Consider the following 17,167-nt stretch of genomic DNA (forward strand, 5'->3'; position numbering starts at 1 on the left):
TGCTTAAATATTGTTCCAACTTACAGATTACAGTATGTTTATTTGATTATGCTTACTCATTTATCTTGAAATTGGTCCAACATTGTATGATTTTTTAGGAATTATTGCATAATGTGCACCACAAAGTGGTGGCTATAAACGGGGGAAGGAATGGATGTGGCCAAAATATGAGTTTACCAAGCTACTCATTACATTACACTATTACCAAGTATGTGCACCTACCTGACTGCTGACCTGTCACGCCTACTGTGATTTCATTGTCATCGTCAAACTCAATTCTAACCCCGCCACTGTTGCTGGTAGTGACACCGCATCCACCACTTCGACACAACGATACTGGTACCACACCGTACACATAAGCCAACATGATGGGTACACCTATACCTACAGAACAACAGATAAATATCATGAATGATAACATGCATGTTTATATTCTAACCTGTCATGTGTACCATGTTGTAGGCAACAATGGGAATGCATGTTATCATGTTTCATCCAATCTCAATATTAATGTAAATGTGTTATTTGTTGTCTATTATATGTTTCACAATGCGAATGAGTCTAATGTGGACTATTTTCAGTCTAAAGTATGGTCCTACCGCACTAAAATAGGCCTTCTGGTTACAAAGTTGAGTGATTCGCTAACTTTATAAAACAAAAGAATGTGTTTGCTGGTTTTGCCACAACTCAACCAACAGTAACAATATTAGACTCATTCACCTTATCATGTCACACATGTATGAAAATAGTAATCAAATCCACAATCATTTTTATCAATGTCTTTTCAACACACAAATTTCTTTATACTACATAATACATACAAAAACAAACAAACATACAAACAAACAAACAAAACCAACAACAACAAAAATTACAATTTGGACAACAAGGAACACAGTTACACTGTTAGTGTCCGGAAGAAGTAAAGGTAATTAGTCATTCACCAGTATCGTACCGTTGATGATGATAATGATGATGGAAGTTTACTCTGAAATTATTCAGACAAATATGTGAAGTGTTGTTGAATAACAATGTTTTTAGCAGGGGGGGCCGGCCAAGATTGGCTGAATTTTGACGTTGTCATTGGTTTTACACGTAAACACAAAAATGTCTCAAATTATTCCAAAACTGTACGTATGTTATTAAGCACTATTTTATCAGTCTAAATCCGTTGATGTTAGCCAGTGAACCTCGTTGTAAGTTCTGTTTTTTGAATGTTTTGTATGAATAACGCACGGTATGTTTATGATATATACCTAAAATTTCCCCCATTGTGTATCACGGTTCGCTTGGTCTAATGGTAACGGGTCTCGCCTGCGGTGCATAGGGTCACGAGATCGACTCCCGCTCACTCCCGGCTATAATTTTTTTTTTTTTTTTCACATTTATTTTGAATCCAAAAATATTTATTTTTATGTGAAAATTTATACATTCACTGAGAAATATATTTTGTGCATTTTTTTTTTTTTTTTTTGCCAATAGAGCTAAAAACACAACTCAGCACGGGGCGTCCAATGTCCAGGCAGTGTTGCCGTCATATTGTCTGTTTTGTTTACGATATTGGCTGTTGCCACAGTGAATAATGTAGTCCACCATCGTCTGGTTTTTAGCAACAACATTAAGAACCACTATCTTATATTTAAATCAAAATCGTTGATGACTTGTGTGTTTATTTTCAATGATTGAATACAAGTCCATTGAAAAATCATAGTAAACACCTCAAAAGAAATAAGTCCCCCTCTGAACATGTCGTCATAACATCGTAAGGTTTCGTTTTGTACCAACAAAACTAACTTTGAAATAATTATATGACTGTTTACTAAGTGCTGTGTGAAAATGAGAGATTTCCATGACTTCAGGGCTGAATGAGCCTGAATTGAAGACAAAAAGTGCCCTTTCCAAAAGTCACAAAGTAGGCCTATATGCTTGTTAACTGCAAGGCGTATTGGGACAAGGAATGGAACTGACCATCTTACAACTCACTGTGCTGAACTCTGCACCAAGGGGATTTGCATGGCTGAATGATCAAGAATCGATACACATTACAGTAAATGTTCACTTGGTGAGGATTTTAAACTGCACTCAAACACATGGGGTTTTCCATTAGTAACAAGCCATGAATCAACTTTTGTGACAAGCATAGGCCTAATTTGTGACTTTTGAAAGGGACAGTTTTTGCCTTCAATTTAGGCTCATTCAGCCCTGAAGTCATGGAAATCTCTCATTTTCACACAGCACTTAGTAAACAGTCATATAATTATTTCAAAGTTAGTTTTGTTGGTACAAAATGAAACCTTACGATGTTATGACGACATGTTCAGAGGGGGACTTATTTCTTTTGAGGTGTTTAGGTCAGGTGATTTCTGTTGACTCTGAGAAAAAAGCTGACAAGAAATTGTAACATTTTCCTAATTATGACTCACTGGGCTAATTCCATATAACACTTCAAATACAAGTATGGCTACAACTTAAAAATATCCCAGGCAGGCTCTTCACCTTGCCCACATAAGTCGCATGTTTATTAGATTTCCTTTGTTGACAGTATATTTTAAATGCTGCTTCCAAGTGCAGAACTATGACTTGTAACAATATGTATATACAATATGCATAACTTCATACCATTCAGAGAACAGCATAATTTTAACAGTTCAAAAACTGAGCCTGTTGCCTTACGTGAAAATAGAAATCAATAACGAGCTACTTTCATGCAGGCTTATTTGACAATACATCCCACCATTATGCTTTAGCTATTTACCATCGATCAAAACGTGTCAGACTTCACATTTAACAGCTTTCAAAGAACCAAAGCGTGGTATTTTAACGCAGGAATCAATCACGGAGCTACTTTCATGCCCACTTGATATGTGCATGCATCCATGGGTTGCAATATGTATTATCAATCGAAACTGACTTCACATCACAATGAGACAATAAAAACCAAAACTGCAGATGTTGCCTACCACAAATTGTAACAAAAGTTACATTATGATCAGCCAGTATGATCCCCTATTGAATTTGTTTCATGATATTAAATATAATGGTTTAATATGCAGTCCACAATAAGTTTGAACGGTTTGTTTACTACTTGCCGAACAGGTGTTGATTTTATTTCATGATATTGCATGCATAGTTATGCACTCCATAAAATGTTTGTAGAAAAAAAGCATGGTTTGTTTACCACTTACTGCTGCTGTTGCAGACCTTAAATTCAAATCTTGCCATTCTGTGAAAGGTTTTAACACTTAAGATTTTATAGCATTCCTGTACATTTACAATGGTATTATCATGCAGTCAGTTTCTGCTATTGTGATCAGTACACTATGGACATGTCTCATGTATTTCACTCTACAATAAAAACTTTCACTAATTGTTGTGAATACAGAACTAGACATCAATGTTTATTTTAAAAGTCTGAATATTGTTTTGAATGAAAATCAGCTGACTATATGCTGGCAATATTTGTAACGTTTAGGATTTCTTTTGGAACAGATTAAAAGACCATGTCAGGAAGTTATTTAAGGATTATTCCTAGTATATTAATAGGTATTATCTGTGAACACATCACAAATGGCTATGTGCCATGGTCATGTCATGTATTTATGTAGTGCATTACACTTTCGCGTCACGTCTACATTTTTATACATGACTATAAGTAAATCAATATTAAAAATGGGCTAATATTCTGAGTATGTACTCATGGTGATAGCTGTAAAAAAAATCACAACTAATTAATAATACCATTGATTTTTTTAATGTGGTACAGTACAATAAAAAATGCTAATATTTCATGAAAAATGCTACTAATATTTAATGCGCAAATCCACGCTACATAAATTGTTTTAGAGCTGCTGTAATGCTATAAAATGCTATATATACATTCCTACTGCACTTCTATCTGATTTCGTTATAAATGTACAACTGTTTCCATATTGAGTATTAAGGATATTTTTTGGTGGTAAATTATTAGTATAAATAGATTGCCTAGGAAACTGGTGAGAGTGGGTGTGATATTGTCTGGTCTAAGGAGGGAAGGGAAGAATGAGACACAATGTTGTCAACTAATCATGTTGGAAGTAAAGACTGAGAAGCCACGTACCTACCTACATGTAGACTAGACATGTGCAACAGTTTGTATTTTGAGCGTACTCAAAATTACAGACTGTGCAGATATTTGAGGGCACTGTGATACATATTATATGTACATATGAACAACTATTTTATTAAAAAATTGTGACCGTCATGCAAAAAACTATTCAAAATATAACAATATATTTATATTACTTGGAATCCCTAGTATGTTGTTGACTAAAACGTCTGTGTAGGCCTCTGTGTACAAACACACACACTCTCTATTGACTGACATTGACAGCACATTGGTCTTGATACACGGGATATGTTGTTTTCCTTGAGCTCAATCGAAACAGGAACTATTTCATTCCTTATGCATAATGTACACAGAAAAGCTGAGCAAGATTGAGAGATAAAGTAATACTATTCTGTACAGCTAAGGGAAATTAAATTGATTGCCTTATTCCTCATATTCATCTAAATATACATGGCTGCATTGAACTCCACAAATCTATGCCACACAGTTGCACATAGGATTTGAATCCATGAGGATAGGGGAGGAATCTTATATTGCCCTGCAGAAAATATCCAATGCAATGTCGCCATTTTATTATATTATATCAGGTGCTATTGGTTTCATTTGTAACAAAATATTGGTTCCATTAAGTCTACAAAGTGTGTGGGAGTTCCACACATTTTAGACTATTCACTCAACTGAAAAAGAAAACATATCAAAGCTTTCTATTCAAAACTCTAGTGTCAGGTCAATTATGTCTGTAGTACACCGAGATACACACCTTATTTTAAGTAAACAAAACCTTCACAAACGCTTCACTTTGAAGCATGTGAAAACTGAACTTCTGGTTACCATATTATAGGCAATATAGCAATTGCTGAAAACAATTTAAATGAAAACAATTTAAGAACTTTTTTCTTTTTCTTTTTTGCTAATGACTCGCAATCAATACTGGTGACATTAAACTCATTTCCAGTTGACTGAATCACAAAATTGATAAACCTGATCATTATGCTTGCGCAACATCTACAACAACAAAGCATATTCTAGCACTTATGTACGAGTTTCTGGGCAATGTTAACTATTTCATTGGTAGACACAAAATATACTGGCTCCAAGTACCTATACTGAAATAAGAAACATAACAAGTGTTAGCTGTACATGTCTCTACATAATCACATACGCAATGCTTAAATTCATACTCTAGCCCTACTCAAAATTTACACTTCATGTAAATCCTAGTCCTAGTTAGCCATTCAAAGATCCATAATCAATCCAAAATAGATAACCTCATCATAAAGTCCTAAGTTCAACACAAAGTGATGTTGGGTGTTGGAAGTTTTAATGTGTAGTACTTAATGAGCTTCCCTCCTAGAAACTTGCATGTGTTGATGATGAGTTGGGATACACAACATCTACGCACAGGATGACATTAAGCAATTCACCGTTGAACAACATCCTGATTCCTGATCATGTATGTGCAAGGTTGTTGACCTTATTTGGTCACTTGGGTTGGCAATATTCAAATTTAATAACACATGATCCCACTCATAAAATTGATATTTCATTGGTCCCTGTTTGTTTCAAATTTCTTTTTTATTCTCTCAGATTTAAATTAAATGGTTGTGAAAGTTTATTCTACTTTCACTGACTGATTTGGCTTGATGAGTGTCCTTCCACACTTTAACCATTTCTTGAAACTCACAATAGTCATTATTTCACATTTTGTCCAAGAGTTCTTCCATGTTTAAGAGTTGACTTGAAAAGTTGTGGGGTCAATTTGAGAGACATAACATAGCAGATAGCCCAATTTAGCTACTTGAATTCTATTCAAAGTGATGAACTCATCAATGGGGTCTACAAACAGTGCTTAATTTAGTAACTTAGGAATTCTATTTGTTGATTGAGATTTCATCAAAATACAAAATGCTACAAACCACCATAGCATTGCCAAAATCTTTTCATAAATTTGTGATTAAATACACATAATTTGAACCATATTGTATCAATAAATTGCTGCCAATCAACCTGGTACTAGTGTTATATCTCCCGAAACACATTGATTTACAAGACTTCATACACTCACGACAAACACCTACCAGCAAAATATGGCAAAATCATGAGAAACTAATCTGAAATCACAGAATTCACTAGCACCTGGATGCAATTTATCCAACCTTTACATGTAACCAACATGTACATTATGAAGACATTAAGATGGGACAGCTGCAACTCTACTGTGTATGTTATACAATGTACAGTGTGGGCCAAAAACAACTTTACCCAATTTAAAAGGTTCATATCTCAAAATTGAAAAATCTGCTGCAAATTGTTTTCACATATTCGTAAAGAACATCTTCTTTAGAGTATTTGGTGAAAAAACTATCCAAAAATGTATTAAATTAAAAATGTGACGCTAGTTTTAAATCAAAGAGTCAAAATTAACTTTGTCCACGCGAAGGCCTACTAGCTGTCGCGTCGCATCACTTGTTATGGCGAGTTCGATAAAGAATATGAACCACTCAGTATATACGCACAAATTTGTTCAGCAATTTTATATAACACAATCAAATAAATCAAACATGAACAATTTAAATCTCAAGCTATGATATTTCGTCATGATATGCACCTTTCACGCTGCAAAGATAAACACAATTCTCATCAAATATGCGCAAAGCAATTGTAACCTCAGACCTGATTTTTTTGTCATTACAAAATGTTATCTACAAGAAAGTTTGAAGTTATTGAACTTATTGCGGCGTTAAGTGGTATGTTCGCAAATTGTTGCGCGATAACTGACTCTGGGGTTAGCTGCAAGTTCCCTTTGAACCGCTCCGGGAAACGACAAGTTTTTGGACGTCCGCTCCGTGCTTCGCATCTATTCATCACAATTCCGAGGTTGTGAAAGTTGTTTGTATGCAGAGTTACGTTCGGGATCTTACGTTCGGGAAACGAATCCGAAATTGACGCGCACTACCAAAAAGCTTTCTGTTCTTAATTAAGTATACCTCTGCCATAAAAGTCATCTCTTGTGTTGTGAATTGCCTTATCTTGACACCTTGCAAACCTATTAAGAAATAAGCCACACAGTCACAAAATGCACGAAGGCCTATTTAAAATTCAAAAAATGCGCCAGATAAAACCTTTGTAATTGTGTAATTTTTATGCTAATTGTTGGTCAATGACAGGAGTGAAGTTCGAGTATATGACAAGTAAATGGGGGTTAAAATCGATTGTATTTATCTCATGCATGTAAAACAATCATCACTTTTCAAAGACAAGTCAAACGTGTTTACCAATTACATGTACTAGAGTTATATACCCGTATGCGTAAATGCTTATTAAGCTCATTGTGCCCGTATGCATAACAGCAACATAGCATGAACCCACATGAATTTTGACCTCTGTTTGATGACCTTTGATGGCTGTTTCACCCGCTGACCCCATATGACCTTTGACCCAGGATGACCTTTTGACCTTGGATGACATGAATTAATTTAATTAATGTATGCATGTATTTATTTTACTGACTACTCCCTTTCTTACTTAAAGGGTTAATATAAACACTGTATAGAGCGAGTATATACTTGTACAGAATGCATCAGAGCTATTTATAGATGAACAGACAGTGCACACAGGGTGGCACTGTGGATTTAGGATTTTAACAAAGATCCACATTTTCACGATTTTGAGCCTAATTCATTACCGATTTCAACCAAATTGGACCTCCGCATTTCCCTAGCATCAAGGATTCCACCCACCGAGTTACAGCCCAATCGGACCAAGTATAAAATTTGACCTTTGACCTTCGACCTCCGATTTCGACCGAAGGTAGCTTACGACACTCCCCAGTATTTTTCTGCATCCCCAGCGAATTTGGCGAGGCTCGGATGAAAACTGAGGGAGCCTTTGACACACACACATACATACACGCATACAACATTAGGCAAATTATAGTAAGACTAGAGGTATACCCGTATGGCCGTATGCTACGGAGCCTTTTACCCTTCAAAACCCACAGTGGAAGACATTGGCTTAATATAGATTTTACCAAGTTCAAGTACATGAATCAGAATGCAACAGAGCTATTTATAGAACACAGGCAGCAAGTGCAATATTGTTTATACCATGGTCACTGACTTTTGAAAATGCACATTTTCGCGGATTTTGAGCCCAATCCTTTACCGATCGCAACCAAATGTGATCCCCGCATTCGACCGAAAGTAGCGTAGGACACTCCCCATATTTTCCTTGATCTCTCGTAGGCCTATAAATTACAGCCCAATTGGACCAAGTTTAAAATTGACCTTTGACCTTCGACCTCGATTTAATCAAGGTAGTGTAGGACACTCCCCATATTTTCCTTGATCTCCCATATGAATTACAGCCCAATCGGACCAAGTTTAAAATTTGACCTTTGACCTTCGACCTCCGATTTCGACCGAAGGTAGGGTAGGACACTCCCCATATTTTACTTGATCTCCCGTATGAATTACAGCCTAATCGGACCAAGTTTAAAATTTGACCTTTGACCTTCGACCTCCGATTTCGACAGAAGGTAGTGTAGGACACTCCCCATATTTTCCTTGATCTCCCATATGAATTACAGCCCAATCGGACCAAGTTTAAAATATGACCTTTGACCTTCGACCTCCGATTTCGACCGAAGGTAGCTTAGAAAACTCCCCGTATTTTCCTTGATCTCCTGTATGAATTACAGCCCAATCGGACCAAGTTTAAAATTTGACCTTTGACCTTCGACCTCCGATTTCGACCGAAGGTAGCTTACGACACTACCCGTATTTTTCTGCATCCCCCGTGCGAATTTGGCGAGGCTGGGATCAAAACTGACGGAGCCTTTTACCCACATACACACATACATACATACACGCATACACGCAACATAAGGCAAATTATAGTAAGATGCCTAACGCATATGTATGCCGTACTCTTAGCAATCAGACACATACCATTGAATTACGTGTGGACAAAGTGATTTTTGACCTCGGACGAAAACTAGCACAATTTTGTTAATTTAGCTTCGCTTGCTTTCATTTTTTCATCATATACTTTAAGAAATATATACATTTAGAATATGTAAGAATATTATGAATAGCTCTTCTACAATTCGGGCAACCACCCTCTGAAACTGGGTAAAGTTGTTTTTGGCCCACACTGTATTGGCAAATATGACAAAATGGATAATTTGCAAAACACAAGTCTCAAATTTTCAGAAATTTTGATATATGTTTTTAATACCAAACAGTAAAACAATACGACAACAAACCCCTTGGATAATATTTGTATTTTTATTAAATTGATGTTATATTTTCATTTGGTGCAACCAATATTCCATCAAATGCCTGGACATGTTTGCCTATGTGTATACATCCGTGCCTAGACTTTTGTTTAAATCTGCACAAGTAATCTATCCCGGGTTAATCAATATTACAAGATAATCCACAACAAATATATGCAAGCAAATATAAATAAGCCGATACATAAGGTTGTCATTTATTACACAGTGTGCTTATGTCAATCAACTCAAGCAAATAAAGCAATTAGTAATTCCTCATTACAGCTTTGTTGAGTTACAATCATTGCAATTGCATTGCTCAGTCAATCTTGGATGCACACACTGATTCCCAACAGATGGCATGCAACTATTCCGTACGAATACTCTCATACCCAGACGCAGAGTCCTGTATTGCATTGCTCAGTCTATCTTGGATGCACACACTGATTCCCAACAGATGACATTCCTATTCCATAAGAATACTCTCATACCCAGATGCAGAGTACACCTTCTGAATCAGGTATTGCATTGCTCAGTCAATACTGACTGCATAAGATTCCTAACGGCATTCCAATATTCATAATACTCTAATACCCAGAGACAGAGTTATATTCCACACTTTGTGAATCACAAACTGTAGCAGTGCTTCCAATATGGGGTCATATTTCAAATATGTAAAGGAATTTTGCAATGTTCCAATTATACTTGGCAGGATCTATGGTTCACTACTTGCACTTTACATGGTAATAGATACTACAGATACAAAGGACTACACAGATTACAAGCAGAGGAGGAGTAGACATCTTTGTTTGCTTCTTTCAAGAACAAACTACAAGCACTGGACAGCAATGATGTGACAAGATTCTCAGAGCCACTAAGCAATTGCAATGGTGTAGGCCATGGAGCAGCCATGCCAGCAAATCACGCAACACTCATGGAACTGCCCTAGCTCTAAAACAAACTATAGCATTAATTTTTCATGTATCAATCTATGAAATATCAAATGACAAATGTTCAGTTTCAGTATGTGGGTGGCCAATCCTGCATTTTAGTACAATGCTGACATTTATAGTTCTTCAATCAATTGATAAATTAAAAACTGCATGCTTAGAATTATTTTGCAGAAGTCACAACCAGATGCATGACAGTGAGCTTGATTGATAGCACAATAAAACCCCAAGCTGGCTGATGAGCTCTAATCTACATTGAGGTGGTACAATTTTTTTCATGTTTGTGAAAATAGTTCAGCCAAAATTAATATTTATAAATATAAATTAAAAATTTATCTAAAATTTTATATTGGAAAATATTTTCAACTACAATTGAAAAATATGCTGTGCTTCGTCCTGGTTAATGTGAGCAGGTACATGTATGAAGTTTCACCAAGGAGGACCAATGCAGCATTCATGATTGCTTCACAGAAATCAGTACACGCTCAATTCCCAGGAAAATTGCCAAGATATTTACTTGTACTAACTTAGCAAGATGAGTGTGTGTGCATATAAAATCCACCTGCTTCACATACTTAGGTAAGACAATGAGCAACTTGATCGAGTCAAAAAATTAAGTGGGTTAAGCCTGGCTCATTCTTGTTTTTTAAAACAAGAATGAGCCAGGCTTAACCTATTTAAAAATAGGGAAAAAAAAGTTTACAAAAATAAAGAGGAAAGAAAAAGGTTTTTGGCTTTAACCATTACCCTGTAGATAAATTTATCTTTTTTCACTAATAATCAGAATCAGCCAAAGTGCAAATGTAGATCAGATTTGTGTGCAAACTGCTGCAGCAATGAGAATCCTGACAACAACCATTTCATTCTTTATAAATAATGATCAGAATAATTGGCTCATTATATTGGCAACAGGTATTAGGATTTATTTGTATCATTGCACTGGATAGAAGGAATGCCTTCCCAGGCAAGCAATCACAACCTCATAACACACACATGTATCTTATATCAGATTTGCTACAGGTTTCACTGAATCAATCAATAGAGGAAACCTGTGAAACACCCCCACATTTTGTAAATAATCAAAGACAACTGCAACCATGCTGTCGTAGTATTAGCATCACACGTACATCCATGTGACTCGCTCTCTCGCTCGCTGCACTGGATGAAATTTTATGAGCATTTTTATGATGCACTCTCCTTGCTCTTCTCTGGAAATCAACCATGCTATTCAGGCGGATTTGAAATGGTGGTAAATGTACTTTCCATTTGTTTTCCAGTGAAAAGTGATTTCATTCTTATGGTGTAGATTACAGTCAGGACTGAGATTATGCATCTGCTAATGTTTAGTCCTGGTATATGAATATAATAACTGTATAACCAAAAATCCAAATGCTATTCTTATTGAGGATCTATTTATTAGTTAGCTTTGACTTGTTATTATTTCATAATAAAGATTTAGGATCTGTATTTAGGAATTGAAGAATAGAGATTTGGTTTATTTATAACAAATAAATATGTCAATAAATAAATAATAACTAAATTAATGCACATTGTGATACGGCTGTGTGCTTTTGCAGCATATTAGTCAAATGGCCCGTGCAGTACAATGTTATAATAACAACCACATCTGTGTGATCTGCAGGGGCAAGTAAGAGTCCAAACATATTCAAGGGGTAAAATGTAAAATGTTTTTATCAGCTTATAATCCTAACCATAGGCAGGTGGTTCTGGGTGGGGTGCCCTGTGTGTTACACAGTCTTAACCTGTTCCAAGGGAGGCACACAAGTTGTGAGATTCTGTGAATAGTAGTAATTATCTTCAGTTGTTCCAATGTTTTATAACATTTCAATGTGCTGTGAATACATTTGCAACATCCAACTGGTAACATCCCAATTCATATGGCTGTAGAAAGTGATTTGAATGTAGAGGAATTGTATATGTGTTTAGTTGACATGTAATGATGTCGTTACACATGTTGTTTATTTGGGGTTTCATATTTCACATGTTTATTTGGGGTTTCAAGTGTTTATCTGGGGTTTCACATGTTTATTTGGTATTGGGAATTCCTGACGTAAACAAGAGGCAGACATGCAAAACAAAGTTGTTTCTTCACATTACTTTCTTGAAGTTTTTCATTAAAGGTGTTTGTTAGAATTGCAGCACCCAAATGAGAAATGTATAGTGCAAATGTACCTGTTGAGTTGCAATTAATTGTGGCCTTAAACTTTGCATACAGGGGGAGATATCACATGTTTTTATTTTAAGTGGCCAATTTACTATACAAAACAACAACAATGACAACAAAACACCAAGAAAACAAACATAAATGTTGCATAAAACAACCTTACAATTACAATGTACACTAACAACAACAACAATTAATTAATTAATTAACTGTACAAGTGGAGATTTTTGTGCGATTAATTTTTGTGCATTGCCAAATATGATCTGTTTCCATTATTTTTAATTTTGTGATTCTAAATTTCAATACAACAACAAACAGACTATATATGCTTGTTGTCATTTTCGCAGTAGCAGCTTGAAACATGAAAAGTCCACAAATAAATGCAGCACAAAAATGTCTGCTTTTATAGTATATTGATAGTCTGATCAAGGGAGGAGTAGTTACTTACCCACGGTTAAGGCGGCTATAATTGGTGATACTAGGATGGACAATGACACGCTGCCAGCTATTGCCAGGTTGCGTCTATGTCTAGAACTGATTACGTACTTTGCATGAACCTGTATTATGGCAACAACACATTTTATTGTTCGGTTAGAATCACCTTGTGTTTTTGCTTATAAGGTTATTTGTAATTAACTCTGGAGTGGCTTCATACCGAGTGTTCACAGTTAGGTTAAGACAGTAGCCTTTATTTCATTATATTCTTCCCTATAGACTGACAGAGATACATACCACTAGCCTCTAAAAGCTTTGGAGTCCCTAAAGGCAGGGGTAACGCTAAGCTGCTTTTTGGGGTCCCGGACTCACCAAAATACAGTTCGGACCCCCTATTTTTAAATTTTCTGCAAGGTCAGGGGTTCCTGCAGACCCCCAGCTTTTCAATCTATCACTACCACAGACATACTAATTATGCTGCATTTGTGCAACTCTTGACTCACCAAACTCTACTACGGACCCCCTACTTTCAGATTTTCTGCAAGTTCTGGGGTCCCTGCGGACTCTGGAGCACTTTATTCTAGCGCTACCCCTGCCTAAAGGGATCCAAAATATCTGAGTTCAAGTGATCAACATTTGGGGTAGAGTGAATCCAGGACATGGCATAAACATGCTTTATATTTTTACAGGTATATGTAAGCCTAGATGAAGTTATGTAGATCTTGATACGTACCTTCCTACCTACATACACTGGTATACCAATGATAATAGCTGGTACTGCAATGCCTGCTATGAGTGCTATACCAACCGGTGCACCTACTAGGGTGCCCAGCTGCCATAGAATCTTCTTCTTTCGACTCCACGGCTTCTTGCCCCAAAATGTACATCCAGATGGACTAAGAAGAAGCAAAAGATGAAGAATATTAATAATGTAGAAATTCAACTAGGATACAAAATCAAACAAAGTTTCATTAAACTGGTGCGACCGTCTGAAAAGTCCAGTTTTGGTCAGGTGTAACTCTTCTTATGAGTTATTCACTTATTCTACTAAATTCACATGTTATCTTTCAATATATCAGCATTGAGATAATATACAGTACGGGATCAAAATGTTCAGTTTAAGGTCTTCTCAGGCCACACCCCATAGCCTACATTTTATTGTCATGGAAGTCCTTACTTTAAGCGATAGTTGTAGCACAATTTATTTCAAACAAAATACATTTCCATTAGCCTAATAAGCACACTATACGCTTCGGAAGCCATCTGAAGGGTGATTACCATATTTTTGAAGTCATGCTGGACATATTTCATACAAAACAATGTAATTTGGGAATAGAAATAATTATCCATAGAACAAAAGTCACAGGTATGCCAAGATGAGTTTGCTGTGATGCCAGTATCATTTGTACCATATTTTATTCTTATTTAAAATGTGCTACATAGGAAAGTTCACAGGGGAAAGGGGCACTAATAGGTTGATAAATAAAAAGGTGATGCAACATAAATCAAAGCAAAATATATACCAAACTCACACAATTGCAAGAGTTCATCAAACATTACAAGATTACATCACCCAAAAGTTTGATTCAAAAAAGTTCACTGACTTTTAAAGTCTAACAGCAACAGATATATTTTGACTGAAAAAGTTCATCAGCATTTGACTAAGTTTGTTGGCATGTACAACCAACGCATCTTTATCAATCAAGCCGACCTTTGATCATTGCATAATAAGCAAAACAACCAATGAATGAATCAGACAGCACAGGATCTATGACATCACACACAATCAATGCATGCATCAGGATTTGTATGAATGACCTTCACCTCAAAACTTACATGGGTGTGAAGTATCATAATGATCACAAAAAACTGTTTCAATTTGACAACACAAGCTAATATATTATGACTATGATTTTATACCAATTCTTATACGATGAGTGAAAACCAATCAATGAATGAATGATTGAATGAATGTAAGAACATTGGGTACCTAACTTCCAAAAACTTAGAAATCTTTAGTAACACCAATTATGCATAAATCCTATGAAAAATAGGAGTTTCGATATAGATTTCATTTTGAATTCTTCATTCTTCTTCTAAACAAATTTTCACTTCCTTCCTAATCCTACTCATTAAATCTGATCAAATACATGATATTGCCAATGACACACAAAACAAATAAAAAGGGAAGCAGTAAAAGATCATCTTACATGTCAATGACACAACAAGTGAAACGTCACACACAAATCAAAAATGGAATACTTGTGTTATAAAAACCAATGCCAATGATTTTGGTTGTTTGCTGTATTTTGTTTTTCAATGAGTACCTTAGGTAATGTAGATCAGATATTTCCTTCATACATAACCAGCAGAATTCTGCTCCACATACAGCGCAGGTCATATGGTTGCAGGAACCGTCGTCCATCTTGATAATAAGAGCAGTGCATCGTGGACATGGTTTGATCTGGTCGGCTGCAAAGAAAGAAACAAACAAAAACTTAATGAGCAAAAAAGCCAATCAAATGGGTAAAAAAATGGCTAATTTTTTCATTTCCTTATTTTCAAGCTCTTAAATTGTATTTAAGTTTCCATAATTTTACATGTTTTTCAAAGGGTAAAAGGGTTTTCTTCTTCCATAAGGCGACGAAAAAAAACCCTGTTCTACGGAAATGACCCAAAAAATAACCAAAATCTGTAAATAATTTGCAATTTGAGAAAATACAAAAAAAAAATTGTTCCTGAAATTCCCGAAATTTGGGTCGGCATTCATTTGTACAGGAAATTTTTTTTCCCAATTTGTTCAAATTCTGGGTCGGTCGGGCCCGTAGAACAGGGTTTTCCTTTTTCGTCGCCTAAGTGCTTATTTTTTCCATAACAAAAAATAGGGAAATTTACAAATTTCTATACACCTGGCCAATCAGGACGACAGGTTGGAGTTGTGGTCATAGCACTCGCCACTCAATACTGTGGCCCAGGTTTGATTCCCCACAGTGCCGTAAGTGGGTTGCCTACATTGTACCCATGACCGTCCTCACAGGACCCCCCACCAAATACTTAGGTTTTCCTCCCGCATTCTAATATCCGACACATATTCCCATACGGTCTTATCCAGTTCACCTCATTGAGTTATGTAGAGTTAACTTGCGATTCACTAGTTCACAACAGCATCTTGAGAATCACTTGCTGGATAAGTCATGTTATAAATCCCTGTATTTACGCAGACCTATTTATTACTTTACTTTTTAGCCGCCACATGTTCCTTTCAGAGTCAGAGGGAAATGATAGGTAATCTGTCATGTTCATGTTGTGCACTAATTAAGGCTTTGTTCTCATAAATCTACATATACTAAAGATTATGGACATGTAGAATTTACTGCACACTTTTCTTTACCAAAAATGGGTTTTTTCTTTTGCCACAATTCACTAACTCTCTCCCATCAAAATGGAAATCCATGATAAATATATATTATAATGATACATTTTCAAATCGGTAATATTTTCTGTGTCAAAGTCTTATAGACTGGATACACACTTCCTGGTTGGGTATTAAAATGATCTAACTCATCACAACCACTTTAATACAGATAAGTCAACATTTTGAACCTTAAAATAGCTGTTATCATATACATGCATGGCAGACTTAACATGAGTGAACGAGTGAAATGATGGAAATCTTTAAATGTAGTATGTGTAGTGGTTGTACAGCGCTAGTGGCTGTTGGGTAAAATATTGCTGCTTGTACGGACAAAGTGAAGGGAGGGAATTACAGTAAATACAATGTTTTCACACATTGTTGAATACACATTGTACATGTAATAGTAGACCCAAATCTCTACAATAAAAGATATCAGCTACATTTGTATTTCATGACACAAATATTTTAAGACTGGTCATGGGATGGCTCTTCTGTTTGTTCACATCTTTCCCCGAGTCTTTCCTGATCTTGTGGATGGTCAAGTGTCTATCAGATATTCACTCGATTGTAACACACACAACTGAACTGAACTGAACTGAATTGAACTTAATGAAATACACACTGACATCACAACATCAGGGTGAAAAATGGTATAGAATGGTTTGGATACTACATGTACTACATGTAGAAGCAAATAATGTGTCTCACAGTTGCCCATAGAAACATACTGCGTACAACTTCCGAGGAGGTAACCACCAAATGCTTTTGTTCATATCATGAATATAACAAATTTCATGCTTAA

General features: G+C 35.9%; 1 protein-coding gene across 1 annotated transcript in view; it reads right to left on the reverse strand.

Annotated features, from left to right (window-relative positions):
• LOC140149212 (E3 ubiquitin-protein ligase RNF19A-like) overlaps positions 1 to 17,167 on the reverse strand; it is a 43,012-nt gene that overhangs the window by 11,079 nt on the left and 14,766 nt on the right. The window contains 4 exon segments of the mRNA XM_072171429.1: positions 223 to 384; positions 12,964 to 13,072; positions 13,684 to 13,846; positions 15,278 to 15,422. Coding sequence (XP_072027530.1) covers positions 223 to 384; positions 12,964 to 13,072; positions 13,684 to 13,846; positions 15,278 to 15,422 — 579 coding nt within the window.

This window comes from Amphiura filiformis, chromosome 3, assembly GCF_039555335.1.
Source record: "Amphiura filiformis chromosome 3, Afil_fr2py, whole genome shotgun sequence".
Classification (NCBI taxonomy): domain Eukaryota; kingdom Metazoa; phylum Echinodermata; class Ophiuroidea; order Amphilepidida; family Amphiuridae; genus Amphiura; species Amphiura filiformis.